The 22,351-nt window shown below is 40.1% G+C and overlaps 1 protein-coding gene across 7 annotated transcripts in view; it reads left to right on the top strand.

Annotated features, from left to right (window-relative positions):
- LOC6053408 (junctophilin-1) overlaps positions 1 to 22,351 on the top strand; it is a 61,786-nt gene that overhangs the window by 24,023 nt on the left and 15,412 nt on the right. For all 7 annotated transcript variants that reach the window (XM_038251715.1, XM_038251711.1, XM_038251712.1 and 4 more), the window contains exons 3-7: positions 9,968 to 10,179; positions 10,255 to 10,544; positions 10,623 to 10,756; positions 10,828 to 10,968; positions 11,038 to 12,532. In XM_038251715.1, the coding sequence (XP_038107643.1) occupies positions 9,968 to 10,179; positions 10,255 to 10,544; positions 10,623 to 10,756; positions 10,828 to 10,968; positions 11,038 to 12,532 (2,272 nt within the window). The remainder of the gene's footprint in view (positions 1 to 9,967; positions 10,180 to 10,254; positions 10,545 to 10,622; positions 10,757 to 10,827; positions 10,969 to 11,037; positions 12,533 to 22,351) is intronic.

The raw sequence follows: 22,351 nt of genomic DNA, 5'->3' as shown, positions 1-22,351 counted from the left end.
GTAAGTCGAAATAATGTAAGTTTAAGGAACTTTACTAAAATAAAGCGAAGAACTGCTCATTTTCGAGCAAAAATTAGGGGGGTCCAATATAGGACAACGAAAATCCAAACTTTTCCAAAAGTGGACCCCTGTAAATTTAACCTTCAAAAATGAAGAAAACGTTGTATTTAAGCAAAAGTTTGTCTTAAACATACAATAAATGCTTGTTGTAATCAACCTAAACGCATATTTTTTCAATTATGAGTATAAATATAGCTGTTTTCATGTTAAAAGTACCAACAATTCTGAAGCCGTAAGAATTTAAAATTTATCGAAACTATAGTTAATTGTACTTAACTGAAGCATCATAAATGTAGTTTGAAATGATATTTTATAATAATAAATCAATAACAAAACATTTTTTTAAATAAACGTGCGTGGTTTTATCAGCAACTGTAAAGCAACTGTATTGTTTAGTTTCGGTCCACCATTTATGTAATAAATATGGAAAAATTTGAATCAAAAAAACAGTAGTACAGTAGTTTTTGAAAAGTTTTCTCTGATCTTTTACGGAAATAAATGTGTTTAAATGTCTGTTAGATTTTTCCGTTGTTTAAAGCCAAATTTGTTAACAAAACATATTTTCTTATGATGAAAAGTGAGCAAAATCCATCTTTTATTCGTTATATCTATCATTAGACCTACACCATGCATCAAAACATCCAAAATCGTTTAAATTTGGTATAAAAATAACAGTTTGCCTATAGTGGACCCGGGTCCACAATCGGATTATGGACCCGGGTCCACTATAGGAAAAGGGGGTCCATAACAGGCAAAAAAACTTTTTTTTTCAAATGGCTATTTTTCTGCTCAAAAACGAATAACTGATGAAACAAATAGTAAAAATTGTTCAAAAGACTTCAGATTTCATTGTTTTGTACAGAGGGTTATGAAAAAGTGCTTAAAATATTAAAAAATTGTAAAAAATGTGTTTCGGCTCTACTAGGGGGTCCACTAATGGTTAAAATACCCTACTGTATCTACGGAATCGGTCTTTTTTCTTCAATTTTAATTTTTGTATTTTTTAATCCGACTGAAACTTTTTTGGTGCCTTCGGTATGCCCAAAGAAGCCATTTTGCCTCATTAGTTTGTCCATATAATTTTCCATACAAATTTGGATTAAAATTTTGTGAGATTTTCTGCTCTATCCAATCAAAATTATTACGGAATTTTATTATCAAGAATATATTTTTTTAAGTTCTTTTGAAATTTTCTTGTGTTGAGCTATATTTTAAAATATTGTTTTTTTTTTTTTATTTAAAAAAGCAGGAAATTTAATGCAATTTTTTTTATAATTGACAGTTCGAACAACAATTCAATTCGCAATTTATTTCGGAAATATTCTCAGCATTTCGTAAATAATTTTAGGGGATGCTTGGAGGTGCTTTTCCTTCATAAATTATTTTTAAATTGCCAAAAAAATCGAAAACTTCGCCTTTAGATATAACTAGATATATGTGCACTTCAATTTAAAAAATATGTGATAATTTACAATTTCAAATTTAATTTCTTCAAATCTTTTGATTTGATTTTTGAAATTTTGAGTGCATAATTGGCAAAGGTAGCGCGTGGTCATAAAAAAATATTCGGAGTGAAAAGTGATTTTTTTGTGTGCTTTTTGTTTCGCATTTTTGTCATGAATTGTGATATAGTTTTCGATAAAAACGATCCGAGTTCGTTAGGTTTATCGTGTAACAAAATTATTTTGATTCATTAAGAACGTCGTGTGGTGCGCGAGTCTTTTTTGCGTTGAAAAGGCCTTCCCATAGCTCCGTAGCTCGGAGGGCTCGACGTCGGTTGTTTGTGTGTTAAGCCCTCTCCATAGCATCGTAGCTCGAGAGGCAACCAAAATCAATACCTTATCTAGCTAACAGAAAGAAGATCGGAAGGCACTTGATGATTGAGTTCGTCGCGTCTATTTCGTAACAAATTCATGAACTAAATGATTATATAGGGGAAATATACCCATTTTAATCACTCTAAGCCGTTCAACCAATTCTCATCACTTTTGCCGTTTTCCGCTATTAAATCGACATTTTCAGATGTATCAACTATGTAGAGTTGCTTGCTCACTTTTCTTTGAGCTATTTATTACTTTGGAACAGTCAAAAACACTTTATGAAAGCTATAATTCATGATCAAAGTGCTGATAGGCCGATAATAGAAATAGGCTGAGAAAGGGTATAGTTCCCCTAATTAAAAATCAGACTACGCTATCATTGCAGCATTGCGTTTAACACCTCATTTTATAAATAAATATTATTTGCTTTTATCTTTCCACAGCCGGCTGTCTAAGATTAAACCATTTCATTTAAAATTTAACAACAGTTAAACGGGAAATGTCTCATACGCAGCAACCGATTGTTTGCCTTGAGAATAAAATATAAGACCTTTCAACACACACTATTATTTTGGGTCGCATCATCATCTTCTATGATGAATCCTGACCAAACACCCTATCCTACTAACCAATTTTCAGGTTCCTGGCGCTTGTGGGGTGTAAGCACAGAGTAAATCAGCTGCCCTAGTAGCAACCTGCGCTAACTAACATTCCCGTCCCTTAAAATCGAAATCTACAAACTGACATGGCGGGCGCCGTTGGTGGTCAATGACTGTTACCTATTCGCAACTGATCTTGTTCTGGAAATCATGGTGTTTTATCTTTTCAGCGCATTCATACATGCTGTTGATAAGGGAAATAGGTACCACTTGATAGTCCAGTGTTTCTCAACCGGTGAGGAATTCCCCCCTGGGGGGGAATTTGGCCGTTCTTGGGGGGTTGTATTTCAATAACCTGTGAAGTTCACAATATATTTTAAATATATGGGAATTTCTGTGATAAAATACAACAGCAATTTTTATTTTATTTTATCTTTGCAGATGTTTCAAAAATATAGCTAACAAAACCTAAAATTCAAAAAAGTTTACTCCTTCAAATTGTTCTGAATTATACCATCATTTTTTTATATTTGCATTCTCTCAAACATGAGCAATTTTTGAAGAATGGAATTTCATAAATAATTTTATAAATAATAACATTATTTTAAACATGAGCATATTTTGTTATAAATTTCAAAAATTAGCTTTACTAATATTTTTTTTAAACAAATTCAAGCTAAATTTCATTTCCTTTCAAAATGAGAATGTTTTGAAAATATTTTTATTTTATGTCAATTTTGCTTTGGTTTTGTTAAGTTTAGTTTTTTCAACTGGGAAGCTTTTATAAAATATATTTGTGAAGTTTTGCGTTGATTCGTTTTTTCGAACATTATTCTAATTAATTCCTGGGAGTTTTTGCATCGTTTTGGGCAAAATTCCATTACTTTGAAAAATAATCGAGCATCAAATATTAGTTTTTGTAAAAATTATATGAAGTCTATTTTGTCTTTTTCTTTAAATAAAATATCAGTCATGATTTCTGTCTGTGATTGATAAAAACTGAAACTGTTAGTGTTTATAATATTGCAACATACAGGAACATTTATAAAAAGATTATAATAAAAAGATTTTTCGGGAGCTTTTGCATTCCATTAAATATGAACAGATAATGAAAATGCATTTTAAAAATGCTGCAAGTATGTGTAAATTGTTGCGTGAAGAAAAAATGAAATGTTGTGAAAAATGTAAAGTTTATGCAAACATCAATACCAACATTATGACATTTGTGCAATTAGTTGGGGGGGAATGATGTTCCTGAAATTCAGCCAAGGGGGGAATGGATCAATAAAGGTTGAGAAACACTGATAGTCGAAGCCTATGATCAGTAGTGCTGAAAGGATATTACGGTTCTGTTCAGCAACGGAGAAGGACAACCATGGGTGGTCTCTCATGCTCATGCTCATTATTTTCCATACAGAAATGATGTATGAAAATTCAAAAATCTTTATCTTTTGAAGGATTTTTTTGATCGATTTGGTGTCTTCGGCAAAGTTGTAGGTATGGATACGGACTACACTGGAAAAAAATAATACACGGTAAAAAAATTTGGTGATTTTATTTAACTTTTTATCACTAAAGCTTGATTTGCAAAAAAAACTATTTTTATTTTTTTTTATTTTTTTATATGTTTTAGAGGACATAAAATGCCAACTTTTCAGAAATTTCCAGGTTTTGCAAAAAATCATTGACCGAGTTATGAATTTTTGAATCAATACTGATTTTTTCAAAAAATCGAAATTTTGGTCGCAAAAATTTTTCAACTTCATTTTTTGATGTAAAATCAAATTTGCAATCAAAAAGTACTTTACTGAAATTTTGATAAAGTGCACCGTTTTCAAGTTAAATCCATATTAACCCCTTCCCGCCCAGAGCAAAATCGAGATTTTTTACGTTTTTCACCAGTACTCGTAACTGGACCGACCAGGGAGCGGTCGTGGCTGAATGGTTACGATGTTCGCTTTATAAGCGAATGGTTCTGGGTTCGATACCCATCTGCTCTTAACGAGAAAGTTCTGGACTCATTGAATTTGGAATTAATGAAAAAAAAAACTTCAAGCTCACGGCGGGGTTCGATCCTGTTGGCGGCAGACGTTGCTGAAGGGCGCTGATGCGCTGAACAAAAGAAGAGAAAAAGGTTTTCACCGATTACACGATTTCTTGTCAGTTAGAATAAAACCACGCTAAAGCTAACAACGCGTTTTCGATTCATCCGGAATCCGGTCCTCGTACGTAGAAATTCCACACTAAGGACGGTTTTGGCCATTGCCAATTCCTACAGGTTATTGGTCCCAGTGGAGGATCGGTGAATCGGTCGGTTTTACGGTGGAAATCGCGGATTTTTCGGACACTTGTTTTCGGCTTGCGAAAGGCTGGCTCGGCCAGCGGAAAGTTTTTTCAAGATGGCCGACTCGGGAAAGTGCTCGATCCAAAAGTTGTCGAACAGCAACTACGCGATGTGGAAGCTGGAAATGGAGATGGTTCTCGAAACCATGGAACTTTGGTTTGTTGTGGAGGAAAACGCCCCAATCCGGTGACGCCAGAGTGGAAGAAAGCGGACCGGAAGGCCCGCGCGAATATTGTGCTTGCCATCGAAAGAGGCCAGTACCCGCTCATCAGGAGCTGCGCCACGGCTCGGGAGGTGTGGGACGCGCTCAAGGCCTACCACGAAAAGCAAACCGTGGAGACGCAGCTGTCGCTTCTGTGCCGGCTCTGTGACGCGAAGATGGAGGAAGGTGGTGACGTTGAGAAGCATTTGCTCGCCATGGACGCGCTGTTCCAGCGAGTGGAGGACGCGGGATTCGAGGTGGCAGAAAAGCTCCAGATTGCCATGATCCTGCGGAGCATGCCCAAGTCGTTCCATTTCCTGGCGTCGTCGTTGCTTGTGCGTAAGGACTCGGAAATCACGATGGCGCTCGTGAAATCTGTTTTGACCAACGAGCACTTTTTGCGGGTGGGACGCAGCATGAGCACGCAGGAGAGGAGCGGTACCAGAAGCACGAAGAACAAGGCTTGGCTGCGCAGAATGTAAACAAAGCCAAGAAATGTTACTTCTGCAAGAAGCCGGGGCATTTCAAGGCGGATTGCCCGAAGTACCAGCAGTGGAAGGCGCAGAACGAGAACGGCGAAGCATCCGGCAGCAAGCCACCGAAGACCAAGCCGGGAGCGAAGGCTAAACAGGCGAAAGACGGCGCAGACGATGCTGTCAGTTTCTCTGCACAAGTTCGTGGAGAAGTCTGTGCAGGAGTGAAGTTTGGCAACTCGTGGACGGTTGACAGCGGAGCATCGTGCCACATGACAAGTCGCAAGGAATTCTTCAACAAGCTCGATGATTCCAGTGTGGCTGTGGTGATGGCGGATGGGAACTGCTCCATGTCAAGTGGAACCGGCGGCGGAACTGTGGTCGGCGTGAGCGGTGCGGGAAAGGCGAAGGACATCCATCTGGAAAATGTCCTGTACGTGCCGAAGCTGGAGAACGGGCTGCTGTCGGTGAGCAAGATCGCCGAGAAGGGGTTCAAGGTGCTGTTTACTCGAGACAGCGTAAAGATAATCGACGAAGAAGACAACGTAGTGGCGCTGGGAGAAAGATCCGGCGGTGTGTACGTCCTGAAGGAGTCGGCGGAGGTTGCGGCTGTAGCTGGAGGAAGCTGCCACACGCTGAACTGCCAACATACGTGGCATCGGAGGCTCGGACATCGCGACGTAGCAGTGCTCGATCGCATAAAGAAGGAAGATTTAGTGTCCGGAGTGAAGATTGTTGACTGTGGAGGCAGAGGAAAGTGTGAGGAGTGCTTGGAAGGCAAGTCGGCCCGATTGCCTTTCCCTCAAGTGTCCGTGAAGAAGACGACGCAGCCGCTGCAGCTGGTCCATACGGATCTGTGCGGACCGATGCCGGACGTGACTCCAGGCGGGAACCGGTACTTTATGTGCATCGTCGACGACTACAGCCGGTTCGTGAAGCTGTATCTGCTGAAGGACAAGGCAGAGGCGAAGGAGTACATCAAGAACTACGTGCGGATGGCGGAGAACCAGTTTGGTCGGAAGCCGGCCATCATTCGCTCTGACCGGGGCGGAGAGTTCGTGAACAAGGAGCTAGCGCAGTTCTACCGGGAGGAGGGGATCCAGTCTCAGCTGACCGCTGGATATTCCCCGCAGCAGAACGGGACTGCAGAGCGTCGGAACCGCTACACCAACGACATGGCGGTGTGTATGCTGCTGGACGCGAAACTGCACAAGCGCTACTGGGGAGAGGCCGTTGCAACCGCAGCGTACATCCAGAACCGCACGCCATCTCGGGTTGTCGAGAAAACTCCCTACGAACTCTGGTACGGCCAGAAGCCGGATTTGAGCAACCTCAAGATCTTTGGCTGTGAGGCGTACGTGCACATTCCGGATGAGAAGCGCGGCAAGTTCGACAGCAAGGCGGAAAAGCTAACCTTCGTTGGCTACGACTGCAAGGCGAAGGCTTATCGTTTCCTGAACAAGCGAACCGGCAAGATTATCATCAGCAGGGATGCAAGATTCCTGGAAATCGAAGCAGGGCTTCAGGAGGAGCCTCACGACAGAACCTTTGAGGTGGAGCCGCCGATGACAGATGCTGATGATAAGTCGCTGGTGGGGGACGACGCCGAAGGGAATCGCAGCTTGGACGAGGAACCACTGTTCGAAGGTTTCCTCGACGAGTCGTTGTTCGAGGGTGAAGAACCGGGCCAGCCTGCACCAAGGACGCAGCGCTCGAACGCTGGTCAGTTGCCGAGACGATTGGAGGATTACGTCGTCGGCAGTGCGAAGCTCGAAGTGGTGGAACCGAGCAACTACAAAGAAGCGATCACCAGTGCGGAAAAGGACAAGTGGCGGAAGGCCATGGATGAAGAGTACGAGTCGCTGTTGTCTAACGACACGTGGACGCTCGTACCGCTACCCCCTGGACGTCAAGCCATCGGATCAAAGTGGGTGTACAAGCAGAAGAGAGACTCGGCTGGGCAGGTCGTGCGCTACAAGGCAAGACTCGTTGCTCAGGGATACGCGCAGAGGTACGGTGTCGACTTCAACGAAGTGTTCGCGCCGGTCGCAATGCAGCAGACGTTCCGGGTGCTACTCACTGTGGCTGGACACCGCAAACTTCGAGTCTGGCATATTGACGTCAAGAACGCATATCTGAACGGGAAGATGGACGAAGAGCAGTACATGCGACAGCCTCCCGGATACGCGGTGCCTGGAAAGGAAGCCCTGGTGTGCAAACTCAACCGTTGCCTTTACGGACTCAAGCAGGCGGCGCGAGTTTGGAACACTACGGTGAAGCGGATTTTGCTGAGCTTGGGATTCAGGCAGTCTACCTCGGACGCGTGCCTGTTCTCGAAGCGGCTGGAAACTGGTGAGTGGATCTACTTGCTGATCTACGTGGATGATATGATCGTGGTGTGCAAAGACAAGAAGCACATCGTCAAGCTGGAGGAGGAACTCAAGAAGGAATTCGAAATTTCGTCGCTGGGCGAAGTCAGTCAGTTCCTCGGGATCAAAGTCAGCAAGAACGCGGATGGCTACTTCTCGATCAGCCAGCGCGCGTTCATTCGGGACATCGCACAGCGGTTCGGTCTCGAAGGAGCAAAAGGAAGCCAGTTGCCGTTGGATGCCGGCTACTACAAGCTGTCAGGTGAAACCTTGGCCGACAAGGAGCAGTACCACAGCTTGGTCGGAGCGCTACTCTACGTGGCGATGAACTCGCGGCCGGACATCGCAGCAGCTGTATCGATTCTCAGCCGGAAGACCAGTTGCCCACGCGACTGTGATTGGTCGGAACTAAAGCGAGTCGTGCGATACCTGATCGCAACGGAGGACTACGAGTTGAAGCTGGGAAGGAGCGTCAAGGACCTCACGCTCGTTGGATTCAGCGACGCAGATTGGTCTGGAGACTCGACCGATCGGAAGTCCACGAGCGGATTCGTTTTCGAACTCGGCGGCGCAGCTGTTAGCTGGGGAAGTCGGAAGCAGAACTGCGTGGCTACATCAACGATGGAGGCCGAGTACGTTGCGCTTTCGGAGGCGGCGCAAGAAGCGGTCTGGTTGCGCAGATTACTGTGCGAACTGGGCGAGGAGCAGAAGGAGCCGACGATCATGAACGAAGACAATCGCAGTTGCATCGACTTCGTGTCACAAGATCGTCAGAACAAGAGGAGCAAGCACATCGACACGAAATACTACCATGCGAAGGACCTGGTTACGGGCGGTGTGATCCAGTTGAACTACTGTCCGACCGACAGTATGGTTGCAGATGTGTTTACCAAGCCTCTCGGGGCGACCAAGATGAAGAAGTTCGCGGAGAATCTGGGGCTCACTCAGGAGTCCTAGAACCGGAAGTTCAGCAATCAGCGAGGAGGAGTGTTGGCGGCAGACGTTGCTGAAGGGCGCTGATGCGCTGAACAAAAGAAGAGAAAAAGGTTTTCACCGATTACACGATTTCTTGTCAGTTAGAATAAAACCACGCTAAAGCTAACAACGCGTTTTCGATTCATCCGGAATCCGGTCCTCGTACGTAGAAATTCCACACTAAGGACGGTTTTGGCCATTGCCAATTCCTACAGATCCCCTGTCCTTAGGATGGGCAAGCAAAATGCTTTCCACTTAACCGTGGAGCATTGGTAGCTTGAGGAGGAATTAGACTGGTATAGTTGAATCCAAGAATCGGACAAAGAGTCAAATTGAATGCAAGTTGAACATCAAAACTCAAACAAGATTGCATGCAAGATTGCAAGCGCAGTTGAAATTGAATCTAAAAATACCTCGCTATAAATAGCCTGGGCGACTGATAGAATTCATCCAATAAGAGATGAGAAGAATTGAAAGCATTCCCATTAGAAATGAGAACACACGAAGAATTCGAACAACAATGCCAAAGGTCGTTACCACTCGCCTAGGCTCCTCAGACCATTCACCTTCCCAAAAACCGTCCAACTCCAAGCGAAACTTACTTGAGGATACCGTGGAGATTTTCCCTTAATACTATTAAAAAAGTGGAGCATCAACACTTCCCGTCTTCCAATTCCCTTTCCTTGTCCCCGGTGCGCGGTGGAGATGGGAGCGGCCGGCAATGGACGGCTGCCATGGTGGTGAGAATCTGGTTCAGGTGGAATTGGTTCTATTCCCAATTATCGATTCCTAGGCAACTTGGGCTTAGACAATCATCACATCACATGGCGAAAATCCAGTCTGCAATTCGCTAAAATCACCGTCTCCTAGCGAAGCGAAGCGAAGTACTCGTAACTGGACCGACCAAATTGGATGAAATTTTAATGGTTATAAGCTTACATTCTATATAAACTAACGCATTGAACAAGGTTGAAAAAATGCATGATTGCAGAGAAATTTAATTTTGAAGACAAAAAATAGTGGTGCTCTGGAGTAACCATGAGCGTTAGAGGGTTAAAAGTATATAAAATTGTCACAATCACAACACATTTTTCATTTTTTTTTGTTTTTCTTCGATCTTTTTAGTGGATCATCGTATGAAGGACACTGGCAAAACGGAAAAAGACATGGCCTTGGCGTTGAAACCCGAGGCAGATGGATTTACAGAGGCGAGTGGACGCAAGGGTTTAAGGGACGCTACGGTGTTCGACAAAGCGTATCATCAACAGCCAGATACGAAGGTACATGGGCCAATGGTTTGCAGGACGGCTACGGATCAGAAACATATGCAGATGGAGGTACGGCTTAGCTGGGAGTGTTTGATTCTAGTACCACGGTATTTTAATGAAGATTTAATTGTTAACCCAAAACAGGAAGCTACCAAGGCCAATGGTTACGCGGCATGCGACATGGCTATGGTGTGCGCACTTCGGCTCCTTTTGGCATGGCTGCTCGGTTTAGAACCAAGTCTATCCGAGCATCGATGACATCCTTGAGAAGCAATGAAGGTGGCAATAATCAGGCTCCAGCGCCGGATCCTGCCGAGAAAAGAAATCATAGAATAGACGATGCCCGGGGTGGATTTGTGTTGAAGGCAAAATCGGACGAACCGCCTGCGAGGCGAAATAGTCTGGTGGAGAAAACGAAGAAAGGATTGTTATCGGTAAGGAGACTGTTGCTTAGGAAATCTTATGATTAATATTTTAATGTTTTTTCTTCAAATAACTTTATATCTTTAAAGGGTCTAAAAATCAGGAAACAACGTAGCACAGGTGACTTAGAAAAACGAGGTACTGGATCCGGTAGTATACGATCGACGGCATCGATAACATCATGGCTTAGTACAGAATCATCACAATCAGGAATGACCAACAAGTAAACATTTCGACCAGAGTAGAAGTGTTGATGTTAACGAGTGTAATGCGTGTTTTTTTTTCATCTAACAGATCAGTACACACAGATTCCAATGCCAGTTTTATCGTGGAAGATGAGCAGTTAGACGGTAGTGTAATTGAAACTTATATGGGTGAATGGAAGAATGACAAGCGTTCGGGTTATGGTATATCTGAGCGAAGCGATGGATTAAAGTATGTGTAAATAGCGATTAGATTGGCTATGTATACTAATTCGTTGTGTTTTACACAACTTACTTGCAGGTATGAAGGTGAATGGATTAGTAATAAAAAGAGCGGTTATGGTGTTACCACTTTTAAGGATGGCACAAAAGAGGAAGGAAAATACAAGAATAACGTACTAATAACTAGCCAGAAGAAGAAACACTTGTTTCTTATCCGGTCTGCCAAATTTAGAGAAAGAATAGACGCTGCCGTTGATTCTGCGCAGCGAGCTTCAAAATATGCGTTACAGAAGGCAGATATTGCCGTTTCTCGGACAGCCACAGCACGCGGTAAAGCGGAACTAGCGGATGTAGCTGCGGACCACGCAAGAATGGATTCCGATTTGGCCATTCAAATGGCCAGAGAGTTCGCTCCAGACTTTAAGCCACAACTGCTGGAACGTTTCGAACGGTTGAAACGGGATCGAATCAAACCGGCAATGGATTACACTGTCAAACAACCGCCTTCAGTGATTCCCAAAGCATCTGCTGGCGATAGTTTGATGAAACCAAATTCTTACGGTCATACAACAAACGAAGCATCTCATCTACAGTCGCAGCCTCCCAAATACAACGACGTGTCGAGCAATGTTTACCAACAGGGTGGATACAACAACAACGCGCAGCAACAACAGCAAATGTCGAACATGAACATGCAGCGAACTGCAGCTCGGAAAATGTCTCAGGCGTTTGATCGGAATGCTCAGCAAAACTATGGGAACATGTCTGGCCTCACAAACGACATACAAAACGCGTACACGAGTTCGTACACACAAATGCAGCATGCATCCCCAGTTGATGATACTGTTCACGACATGGCTCAACTGAGTCATCAGCAAACGTTAGAGTCAAACTATATCAACAGACAAAGTCATCACCAACCCGACGTAGATCGTTATCAAAAAGATAACCTAGCTCGTCGAAATTCCAGTCAAATTGCTGCAAATGCACCCCAATCGAACCAAATAGTTAATCAAACGTCTATAGATTATTTCGACCACTACAAACGACCACCTAGTAGGGATGGTTCAGTCGATCGCTATTCAAGAGCCGCCAGTAGACTAGGTGGAACACAATCCAGACAATCGTCAATAGATAGATCCGGTCCTTATGTAGCTAATCAAGGTGAAACTGTGCCTGAACGTTCAGTGCGAGCTGGTTCGCAAGTGCGAGGGATGACCCCGATGAGAAACGTTACAAACGTGAACAACTCTTCGGTGCCCACCGGCAACGGAATTGGGCAGTTGCCCATGTCCAGAGGAAATACCCCGATGCGCCAGCAAGCAAGTGATCTTGCCTTTTCTAATAATCAAAAACCATTCGAAGATGTCCTGTTGAGACAACGGACGCTCGGACAAGACATTATTCCTTCCCCATCTCAACCAAAACGAACTGAGAGCCTTTATTTGGCAAAGCCACTTGGTGGTACGAATGGGCCTGCCACAGGCAATAGCGCAGTCCAAAATATGGGAACACGAGTATCCGGTGGCGGTGGCGGAGGTGGTGGTGGTGGTGGCATGTCGAGGGCAGCAAGGGTAAGTTTCTTCAAATCTGCTAGTAAACTTTTTGCATCAGATTAAAAAAAAGCTGAATGAAAAAGCTTAACAGAAGCCTTGTTATATCGACGCTGTCGTTCTATCTTTTCGCACCCGCCATTTAATGTTTGACCTTGAATAAACAAAAATTACACTTCGGCTTTGGCCCGTTTACATTGTTTTGCTTGAAATGTTTATGGTAGTCGAGCTCGTACTTGGGTCAAACGCGTTCTGACGTTCTGTGTCAAAATAGCACAAAAAGATTGAAACTTCTTTCATATGAAAAGCAGCCGGGCCCTAAGCTGACAGTTTTCTTGAGTTGCGCGTATTCGCCGACAGATGGCTAGTGGGCCTCATCGGAGTCCGCCCATTAAATGCGCAACTCAAAATTTGCATCCCATGGGAAACTTTTTTTCGTGAAGGCTTTCGCGGCACGCTCACTTAATCGTTTCTAGACTAATATTTGAACGCGAGGAATCTCTAAACAAGTTTTTGAAGAAAATCATTCCAGACTGCTTATTTTGTCGTTTTAAATCGAAACAAGCCAAAAACTATATTTATTTAAACTATTCGCCTATTTTCAAAAGTTTGACTAGATTATATCGAAGGCCGCCATCTTAGGCCCACAGGGCCCACCAACGATGCCAAATTATTTTATGGGGGATTTGTAGGGTAGAGGACCCAGAAATCGCCCACTTCATAGTGGCAATCTAGGAAATTTGATGAGAATTTGATGACAATTTATGGTTTTTGGTTCTATTTGTTGTAGAACTTTGATAAACTGTTTAATTTTAAGTTTCCACAAGGTTTTTATCATTTACATGTTCATTTTTGATAAAAATTTGCGTTCTAATAAAGTGCTCTGAAGAGCCTATTTTCGCCCCCCTAAATCCAATTTTCGTCCACCCTTGGAACCAGTTTTCGCCCACGTTAAAAATCAAGTAATCAAATAAAATTATTGAAATTATAACACAAAGCTAAGCAAATATGGTCTCCTATTGATACACAACATGTTCCCGAAGCTCAATTGCATTAATGTGCACATATTTTAAAATTTGACAATTGTCGTAAAATAAATTGAAGTTCAAAAAACCCTATAGGAGTTTCCTTTACAGATATCCTACTTATTTTGAGATTCTCTGTCTATTATAACTAAAACCAAAACATGTTCTCACTCTCACTAAAAAAATATGACTGAATCAAAATTTGTGATAGAACTCATGTGTCCCTGTTCACCCAAGATAAGGGTACACAGTAGCGTGGCTCACGGATATATGAAAAAGACAAAAGTGTTCAATTTCGAACGCCTCGACCGAAATTTTGTAGCATTATAACCGCAGAAGCTAGCCTGAAATTTTGAGCGCATTTTGTTAATGTTTAGTTGTTCCACTCTTAATCTGAAGTTATAAAGAAATTTCAATAAATTTAATTTATTTATTTTCAACTTTTTAACTCTTCTTCGAGAAAGTTTTCCTATGCCGTATGATTTTTTTCAGAATAGAGGTTTCTCATAGGTTTTGATCCGGGGAACAACTTTGTAGAACATCGCAAAGCGCTAGGAATTAATCCCGGAAAGATACAGACAAATTTTTAGAGAACGTTGAATTTTGTTTCCGTACTCCAAAAAATATCCTGTATCTTTTCGGGATCAATTACTAGCGCTTTGCGATGTTCTACAAAGTTGTTCCCCGGATCAAAAACTATAAGAAACCTGAGAATAGGAAATTTTGATTGGGTTTTGGGAAACTTTCTCTATAAAGAGGTTAAAAGTGAAAATTTCCCATAGTAAATTTTTAGAAGTTCCATACTAACTTCAGGTCAATGGTGGAAGTACTAAACCTTAACCAAATACGCTGGAACTGGAGCAGGGCGAAAACTGAGTCCTCTACCCTATTTACTTAAAAATAAATCTGTATTTTATCTGTATCATGTCAAATTCGATGCTTTAGAACATTTTTTGAATTTTTAACAGCAGATTTAAGCTTTTTAATCATATTAAAGCATAATTCAAACAACCTGGCGGCTCAGTCCTTCAGCATCACGGTGGTGTGGGTCTGCGCTCATTGCTCGATTCCGGGTAATGAGAAAGCGGACTTGCTCGCCAAGAAGGGTGCTGAGAGTGGAGACATTTTTGAAATGCCAATTAGCCTACAAGAATGCTACGGTTTTCCGAGGCAGCGAGCGCTTCTGGATTGGCAAAACCAATGGAACGAGGACACCAAGGGACGTTGGATGTATTCCATACGACCTAAGGTGCAAAGAAAAGCCTGGTTCAAGGGAATGGACTTGACGCGTGGATTCATCAGAACGATGTCCCGCCTTATGTCGAACCATTACTCGTCCAAGGCTCATCTTTTCCGTATCAACATGAGTGATACGAACCTTTGCGTCTGTGGGCAGTGTTATCAGGACATCGACCATCTCGTAGGGGCGTGTCCAGATCACCATGTTCACAGAATTAAGTTGAAAGAAACCCTCAGGGCCCGAGGAAGACCACCAGAAATCCCGATGCGAGACGCGTTATCTCAACTAGACCTTGATGTTCTCTATCCGATCTATCAGTTCCTCTTAGATTCCAAAATATCCATTTAGTTTTTCTTCAGTTAGTTTTCCTTCAGTTAGTTTTCCTTCAGTTAGTATAACTCGCCTTCACACAAAGCCGTCGTTTCTGGTTTGCACCGGAAGCAAAGCAAGAACGCCCCAGCAGCTGGACACCGAATTGCGGCTGAGAACAAAAGCAAAGGCCAGCAGAGCCAACCAAGACTCCTACATAATCCCCCGTCCCTTCCCACGCCTTGTCTTTAACATCAATCCCTTCCCTACTAACCCCGAGTAGGCCGCGGGTGATCGGCTCCCCTCCCACTAACATTTACACACAAGATCCTCTGTAATTATTAAGTCAAATGTAATTACAAAAGCCGACTCGGTCCTAACCAGGTCCCAGCACCGAAAAGGACCAAATAAAAATAATTTTATAAAAAAAAAGCATAATTCAATTATTAACGGCCCACAAAAAGGGGTACGCTCAGTTTGTATGGGAGCTGTCCACATGCTCCCGGGCTGATGAAAAGAGACAAAAATGCACGGAGTTTTTTCGGTTTTTATTAAATATCTCAGGATTGAAATTGAACTTTGGGGATCTGAGAAGGTCACAAGTTGAGGCATTGTGAGTTTCACAAAATGGCGTTCTTAACTCAATTTGACCCCAAAATACACGTGCGACAAGATATCACGACAGTAAAGATATGCTTAAGTTTATATGTAACAATGTATTGACAGTAATTTCTGCAGCTTCTGCAGAATTCTGCAGCCAGCATAAGTCACTTGTTTGCAGCACGTTCCCGTACTTTTCAGCTCACTCTCTTCATCTCTCTCTTTTGCAGAAGTTCTGCAAGGAGAGAAGCGGCAAAAATTTTGCCTGGGTAGAGCGTTCCAGTACTTTTTCTGCAACATTGTACACAGTTGAGTGAATTTTGTCAAATTGGGTATTATTTTTTTTAATTATTTCAAATATTTTTAAAAAATGGTTTACAAAAAAGTAATTGAAGGAAGTTTACCTCTAGAACTGGGACATTGTTTTATGCCGCGCAACATTTAATTTAAAAAATCAAGGATGTATTATTTATTGAGTATGTAGAAATTAATTATGCTCAGGTAGAAATCATATATTAGAAACAACTCTAAAAATTTACATTAGGTAAACGATTTTGCAAATGGGTCATTCCATCTCAACTGTGCACGAAAAAGTGCAAATTTGAAAATTACCCTCTCCGATCCTGCTCAAATTTGGCAGAGCTGTTGAGGCTATCAAAACATGCAAGAATCCCGAATTTCAACCAAATCGGACCACCCCCTCCATTTTTGTACCTCCCCAAAAAATCGACTTTTTGGCAATTTTTGACCAAACCTCCTAGTTTGAAACGACGATAACTCAGGAACCACAAATCTTAGAGGGTCGGTCTTAGACTCAATTTTGAAGGAAATTGGACGTAGAATCCATTTCCGTGATCAAAATTTGAATTAAAATATTTTTTCTACCTGTATTGCGCAATTGAAAACTTTAAACGGCCGTATCTCAAAACACCCCAACTTATTTTTTTTATTTGACCTCACCATCGTGTTCCCTGGCCAATTTTACATAAGAATCACTTATCGACAGAAATGAATATGGTTCGTTCCAGAGATATCGAATTTTAAAGTTTTGTGTTTTCGAGATTATCTACATCAGCTTCATTCGCCGCATCTGCTAGAAGCACACAGGCGGGCTGATCAATAACTGCTACCTGGTATTCTGGGAGATGATTAATTTAATTTATATTTTTATGATTTTACGCAAATATTTATTCAAATGGCTAATAGGGGAAATTCTGGTATGTTTGGCAGGTTAAGTCCTCGCTCCTAGTTTCGTCCAATTTGCTCATTTTCACTATTTAAACAACAAATTTTGCAAAACTTTTGATAGACACTTGCTTGTTCACTTCTTATTGAGCTATTTATCACTCGATTTCAGTTGAAAACGCTTTTAATCAGCTGTAATTGAATGCCAAAGCGCTGATATGGCAGCATTGGAGGAACGCTGGAATTAGATGCTGTTCCCTTACCTTGATCAATCTATTTTTGTGAAAGGAATATTTATTGGGTTATTTTGAATGCACCGTTTTTTACATGTTGCTAACCGTTTTAGAGTACCTCCGAGGCCATGACTAGGGCCTTTATCATGGGCGGTAGCAAAATAGTGCCATTCAGCAAAAACCCCAAAACCTGCTTTATTATTATTATTATTATAATTATAGTTTATTATTGACACTTTACCATAATTTGGCAAATCCGATTTATGGGTTAAAAGATTGATCATATTAAATCAATTTTTATATTGTGAGCCTATTTGATTAAAAGAGGATTTTGGCCAAGGTACACTTAATTAAAAAAAACCTTATACGTGTGGACAGCAGCCAAGAATCCAAGAATGATAGAAGAAAAAAAACACTGTGGTTCGGACGGTGTCGAAATCATCGCAACTAAATTTGGAGAATTAGCCGCTTTGCAGCAGATCAAACTTTGTGATTTTCTTATATTTTTCAGTTTTATACTTTCCAGAAATCCTTTTCCTACTCCTTGTGATCGTCCTTCACTAGAGTACAACGTATCAACAAATTTAATTCATTTTAATTCATATTTTTTACTCAATAATGTATCGTGCACTTATTGTTCAGTGTTACTAACAAGATTAATTGCATTTTCCTGCTCGCTCGGTCGGAATCCAATTCTGCCCTTTACTGTGTGTCGTTATTGCACTGTCCTGTGGGTTAGCACAGAAATTCACATCATTAATTTTTTTTTAGCAGACACACATTCGCGATTTAACTCCAGTTTCCTACAGTGTTATACAGTTAATTTTTGCCCAATTTGATAAATAATTTATGATGAAATATTATTTCAATAAATGACCAGGTAGCAGTTATTGATCAGCCCGCCTGTGCGCTTCTAGCAGATGTGGCGAATGAAGCTGATGTAGGTAATCTCGAAAACACAAAACTTTAAAATTCGATATCTCTGGAACGAAACATATTCATTTTTGTCGATAAGTGATTCTTATGTAAAATTGGCCGGGGAACACGATGGTGAGGTCAAATAAAAAAAATAAGTTGGGGTGTTTTGAGATACGCACGTTTAAAGTTTTCAATTGCGCAATACAGGTAGAATAAATTAATCAACATTTTGATCGCGGAAATGGATTCTACGTCCAATTTCCTTCAAAATTGAGTCCAAGACCGACCCTCTACGATTTGTGGTTCCTGAGTTATCGTCGTTGGAAACTAGGAGGTTTGGTCAAAAATCGCCAAAAAGTCGATTTTTTGGGGAGGTACAAAAATGGAGGGGGTGGTCCGATTTGGATGAAATTCGGGATTCTTGCATGTTTTGATAGCCTCAACAGCTCTGCCAAATTTGAGCAGGATCGGAGAGGGTAATTTTCAAATGCTGTTCCGCTTCAGATGGAATGACCCAAATGAGAGTGGCAGGTACGTTTAATAAATATGATAAAAAAGACAAACAAAGGTTTTATATACAAGGGACCATAAATACATGTTAAATAGCAGAATGTTTGAAAGATTATTCAGGATAACATAAATAAATTATTACTGGATGTGACAACAGTGACGCAGTAAAATTGACAAATGAAAAAAATGATCACAAACTCAAAAATGTTGATACACATAAATTAAGCAACCTGGAAATTAAGAAATAGAATATAGAAAAAAAAATTTCCACATCAAGAAACTTAAAAAAACATTAAATGAGATATTTAAGAAATTTCAAAATGCAAATAAGGCTGGTACAAATATTTTTAAAAGTTTTTGTCACCCCCCCCCCCCCCTTCAAAATTGGCCCGAAAAATCAGGGGGCAAAAAAAATATTTTTACAATAAGCTTCAAAGTTTCATTGAAAATTCAAGTGCAACCAGCTGAAATCAAATTAAAATACATTCTTCTGCGTTTAAAATCATTTTTAGCATGTTTGGGTCTATTAAAAAATCTTAATATTTTTTGAAAATTTTCGATGCAAAATCTTTTTTTTCGATACAATTTTTGTTTTTGTCAGATCTTAGATTTTTTGAAAACTAATGATTGCAAAACAACTGAACTAGTGTAAAATGCATTTTAAAACACTTTTTTCATCTAAATGTGAAGACTATGGCTTGTTATTTAAATTTTTATAATTTTTAATTTTTTTGCCCCCCCCCCCCCCCCTTGACCTCGGCCAGGGCCGAGGACAAAAACTTTTTTAAATATTTGCATCGGCCTAAATATATCAGAAAATAAACAATAAATCACATATGCAAAGCTTAAAAAAATCAAATAATAAAAAACATAATATTTCAAAATGATTTAAGTTCAAAAAATCTTAATTTAAAAAATTGAAAATAAAAAAAAGGTTGAAAAAATCGTAATAAACTAACAAAAGTTTTTTAATATTTATGAGTTCAGAACACAACAAATTCAAAAGCTACAGTTCAAAATAATAAGAAAAACTTAAATAAATTATAATTTCAAATACAAGTAAAATTAAAAAATCTGTAAATCAAATTTTTTTAAACTCAAATATAAATAAAACAGGAACAGTCAAAATTTCCGATCTCTAAATCCTCTAAATTTGAGTTTCTAACCTAAAATATGACTTCAAAAAATGTGTATTTATTATGATTCAAGATGGCGTAGAAATCAAAAGTTCATGAATTCAAGAAATTAGGAATTTAAGAATTTAAGAATTTAAGAATTTAAGAATTTAAGAATTTAAGAATTTAAGAATTTAAGAATTTAAGAATTTAAGAATTTAAGAATTTAAGAATTTAAGAATTTAAGAATTTAAGAATTTAAGAATTTAAGAATTTAAGAATTTAAGAATTTAAGAATTTAAGAATTTAAGAATTTAAGAATTTAAGAATTTAAGAATTTAAGAATTTAAGAATTTAAGAAAAGAATTTAAGAATTTAAGAATTTAAGAATTTAAGAATTTAAGAATTTAAGAATTTAAGAATTTAAGAATTTAAGAATTTAAGAATTTAAGAATTTAAGAATTTAAGAATTTAAGAATTTAAGAATTTAAGAATTTAAGAATTTAAGAATTTAAGAATTTAAGAATTTAAGAATTTAAGAATTTAAGAATTTAAGAATTTAAGAATTTAAGAATTTAAGAATTTGGGAATTTAAGAATTTTAATTTCGACAAAATAACATTTTTTTTGGTTCATAGAAGAATACAAATTGGTAGCAACGTTAAAGGTATAATTGATTATTTGCCAATTAAATTTACTTGTTAGTTAACACACATATTTAGTATATTTCGAGATATATTAAAAAAACAATTGAAGATCAAAAATTATTCCTAAACAAATATTTATTTGAAATTATTAAACTCAAAAGAAATGTGTCTTTTAAAAGTTTTTAAAAACAATTTGTTTTTGTAGTAAAATTTAAGCCTGAAATCGTTAACATAAAAAAATCGTTCTCAATAATACCAGACATCAAAAAACTACCCCAAAATCATTTATTATTACAACTTATAATAACATGCTTAATTTCACCCAACTTGCAGATTTTATGTAAGCGTGTAGTCAACATCCATCATATCAAATTGCAGTAACTTTTCAACAAGAAAGAGAAGAGAGAGCTTGTAGAAAAGTACGGGAACGGTTTTGCTGCAACTTCTACCTTTGTCACTGCAGAAGTTCTGCCTGAGAGAAAAGTTACTTTTGTTGCAGAAAAGTACGGGAACGCTCTGCTGCCGTTTTTGTGCAGAATTGCAGAATTCTGCAGTACGGGAATAGACCTAATGTCGCAAGACTTGTAATTTGTCTTGCGACACTTATAGGCTACAATATGACTTCTGGAGTTGGCTTATCCTTTGGGATCCTTTGGCAGGAGCCAGTGCCCCGGCCAATAGCCGATGAACCGAAAGTGATTCGAAAAGGCTAGGTGCATGCATCAGCAATTACCTATGTTTGCGCCCATCGCACCGGCTGTGGGCAATATGATCCCGGTTCTTCAGTGTGTGTGGTCTGACGACCAAGGCAGGGTTTGTTTTGGAATATGAACCTTGGCTGGGTTGTGTGATGCAAATTAAGTGCGAGCGGGTATGTGTGAATAGAAATGGGTTGCTGAAGGTGCAGTGGTGGTCAAACCATTACACACTATTTCATAACCTTTTGTACAACGCAATGAAATCTGAAGTCTTTTGAACAATTCTGACTACTTGTTTTATGAATTATTTGCTTTTGTGCTGAAAAATAGACATTTGAAAAAAGCGTTTTTGCCTGTTATGGACCCCCTTTTCCTATAGTGAACCCGGGTCCACTATAGGAAAACGTTGTTTGTATATCAAATTTAACTGATATTTGATGTTATTTTATTTAACCAAATTTAACTGAAGAAAATGACAACTGTATCAAAAGTTATAAGCACTTAAGTGTTATTTAAACAGTTTTTAGAGGCCGGGTCTCAGATATGTTGATGAAAACGTTGTCCGGATCTCTCATGCGACCTATCGTTGGATAGGTATTTAAAAGACCTTTCTAACGCGTCTAAACCATTGAAGATCTGACAACCCTATCAAAAGTTAAAAGCACTTAAGTGTTATTTACGCAATTTTGCAGTTTGGAACCACCTTAGGGTGGATTAAGTAACGTTTTTCCATATGAATTACTTAAATAGTTGACCAAAACAAAACAAAAGATTTGTTTATAGTTGCTGATAAAACCACACATGTTTATTTTTATAAAAAATGGTTTGTCATTGATTAATTGTTATAAAATATCGGCCGTAGTTGATTGTGATTACCCGCGAGTTTGCTGATCCAGCATGCCAAAGGCTGGCCGTGGCCGTGGCAGTTCGAGTGCGGCCTCAAAAAACCCGCGAAGTTCGTCTACCGGCCGTGTGCAAAAAGGTAGACAAACCAACGCCGTGTCGGCCGCCATCGCGCAGGGGAGCGTGAGCGCAGATGGAATCGACAAAAAGTATCTACATCCCGGATACGTTCCGAGATCACCAGTGTGGACTCGTTCCGGTACTTCTGGTGCCACGACCAGTGGCACATCAACATCCACCAATATCCCCATCAGGAACGAGTTCCAGATGCTGAGCGACGACGAAGAAAACAACAACACCAACGGTAGCAGCACTACCGACGACGACGACGATGACGGGCGTGCACGGAAGAAAGTGTCGACGCCAAAAAAGAACAATTCTACAAAGGAACGTAGACCACCTCCAATTTTTGTTTTGGACACGTTGGCGGACGATGTTGACGAGTTGCTGGAAGGCCT

This window comes from Culex quinquefasciatus, chromosome 2, assembly GCF_015732765.1.
Source record: "Culex quinquefasciatus strain JHB chromosome 2, VPISU_Cqui_1.0_pri_paternal, whole genome shotgun sequence".
Lineage (NCBI taxonomy): Eukaryota > Metazoa > Arthropoda > Insecta > Diptera > Culicidae > Culex > Culex quinquefasciatus.
Note: the sequence above shows the minus strand (reverse complement) of the source record. Positions and strands in the feature narration are given on the sequence as shown.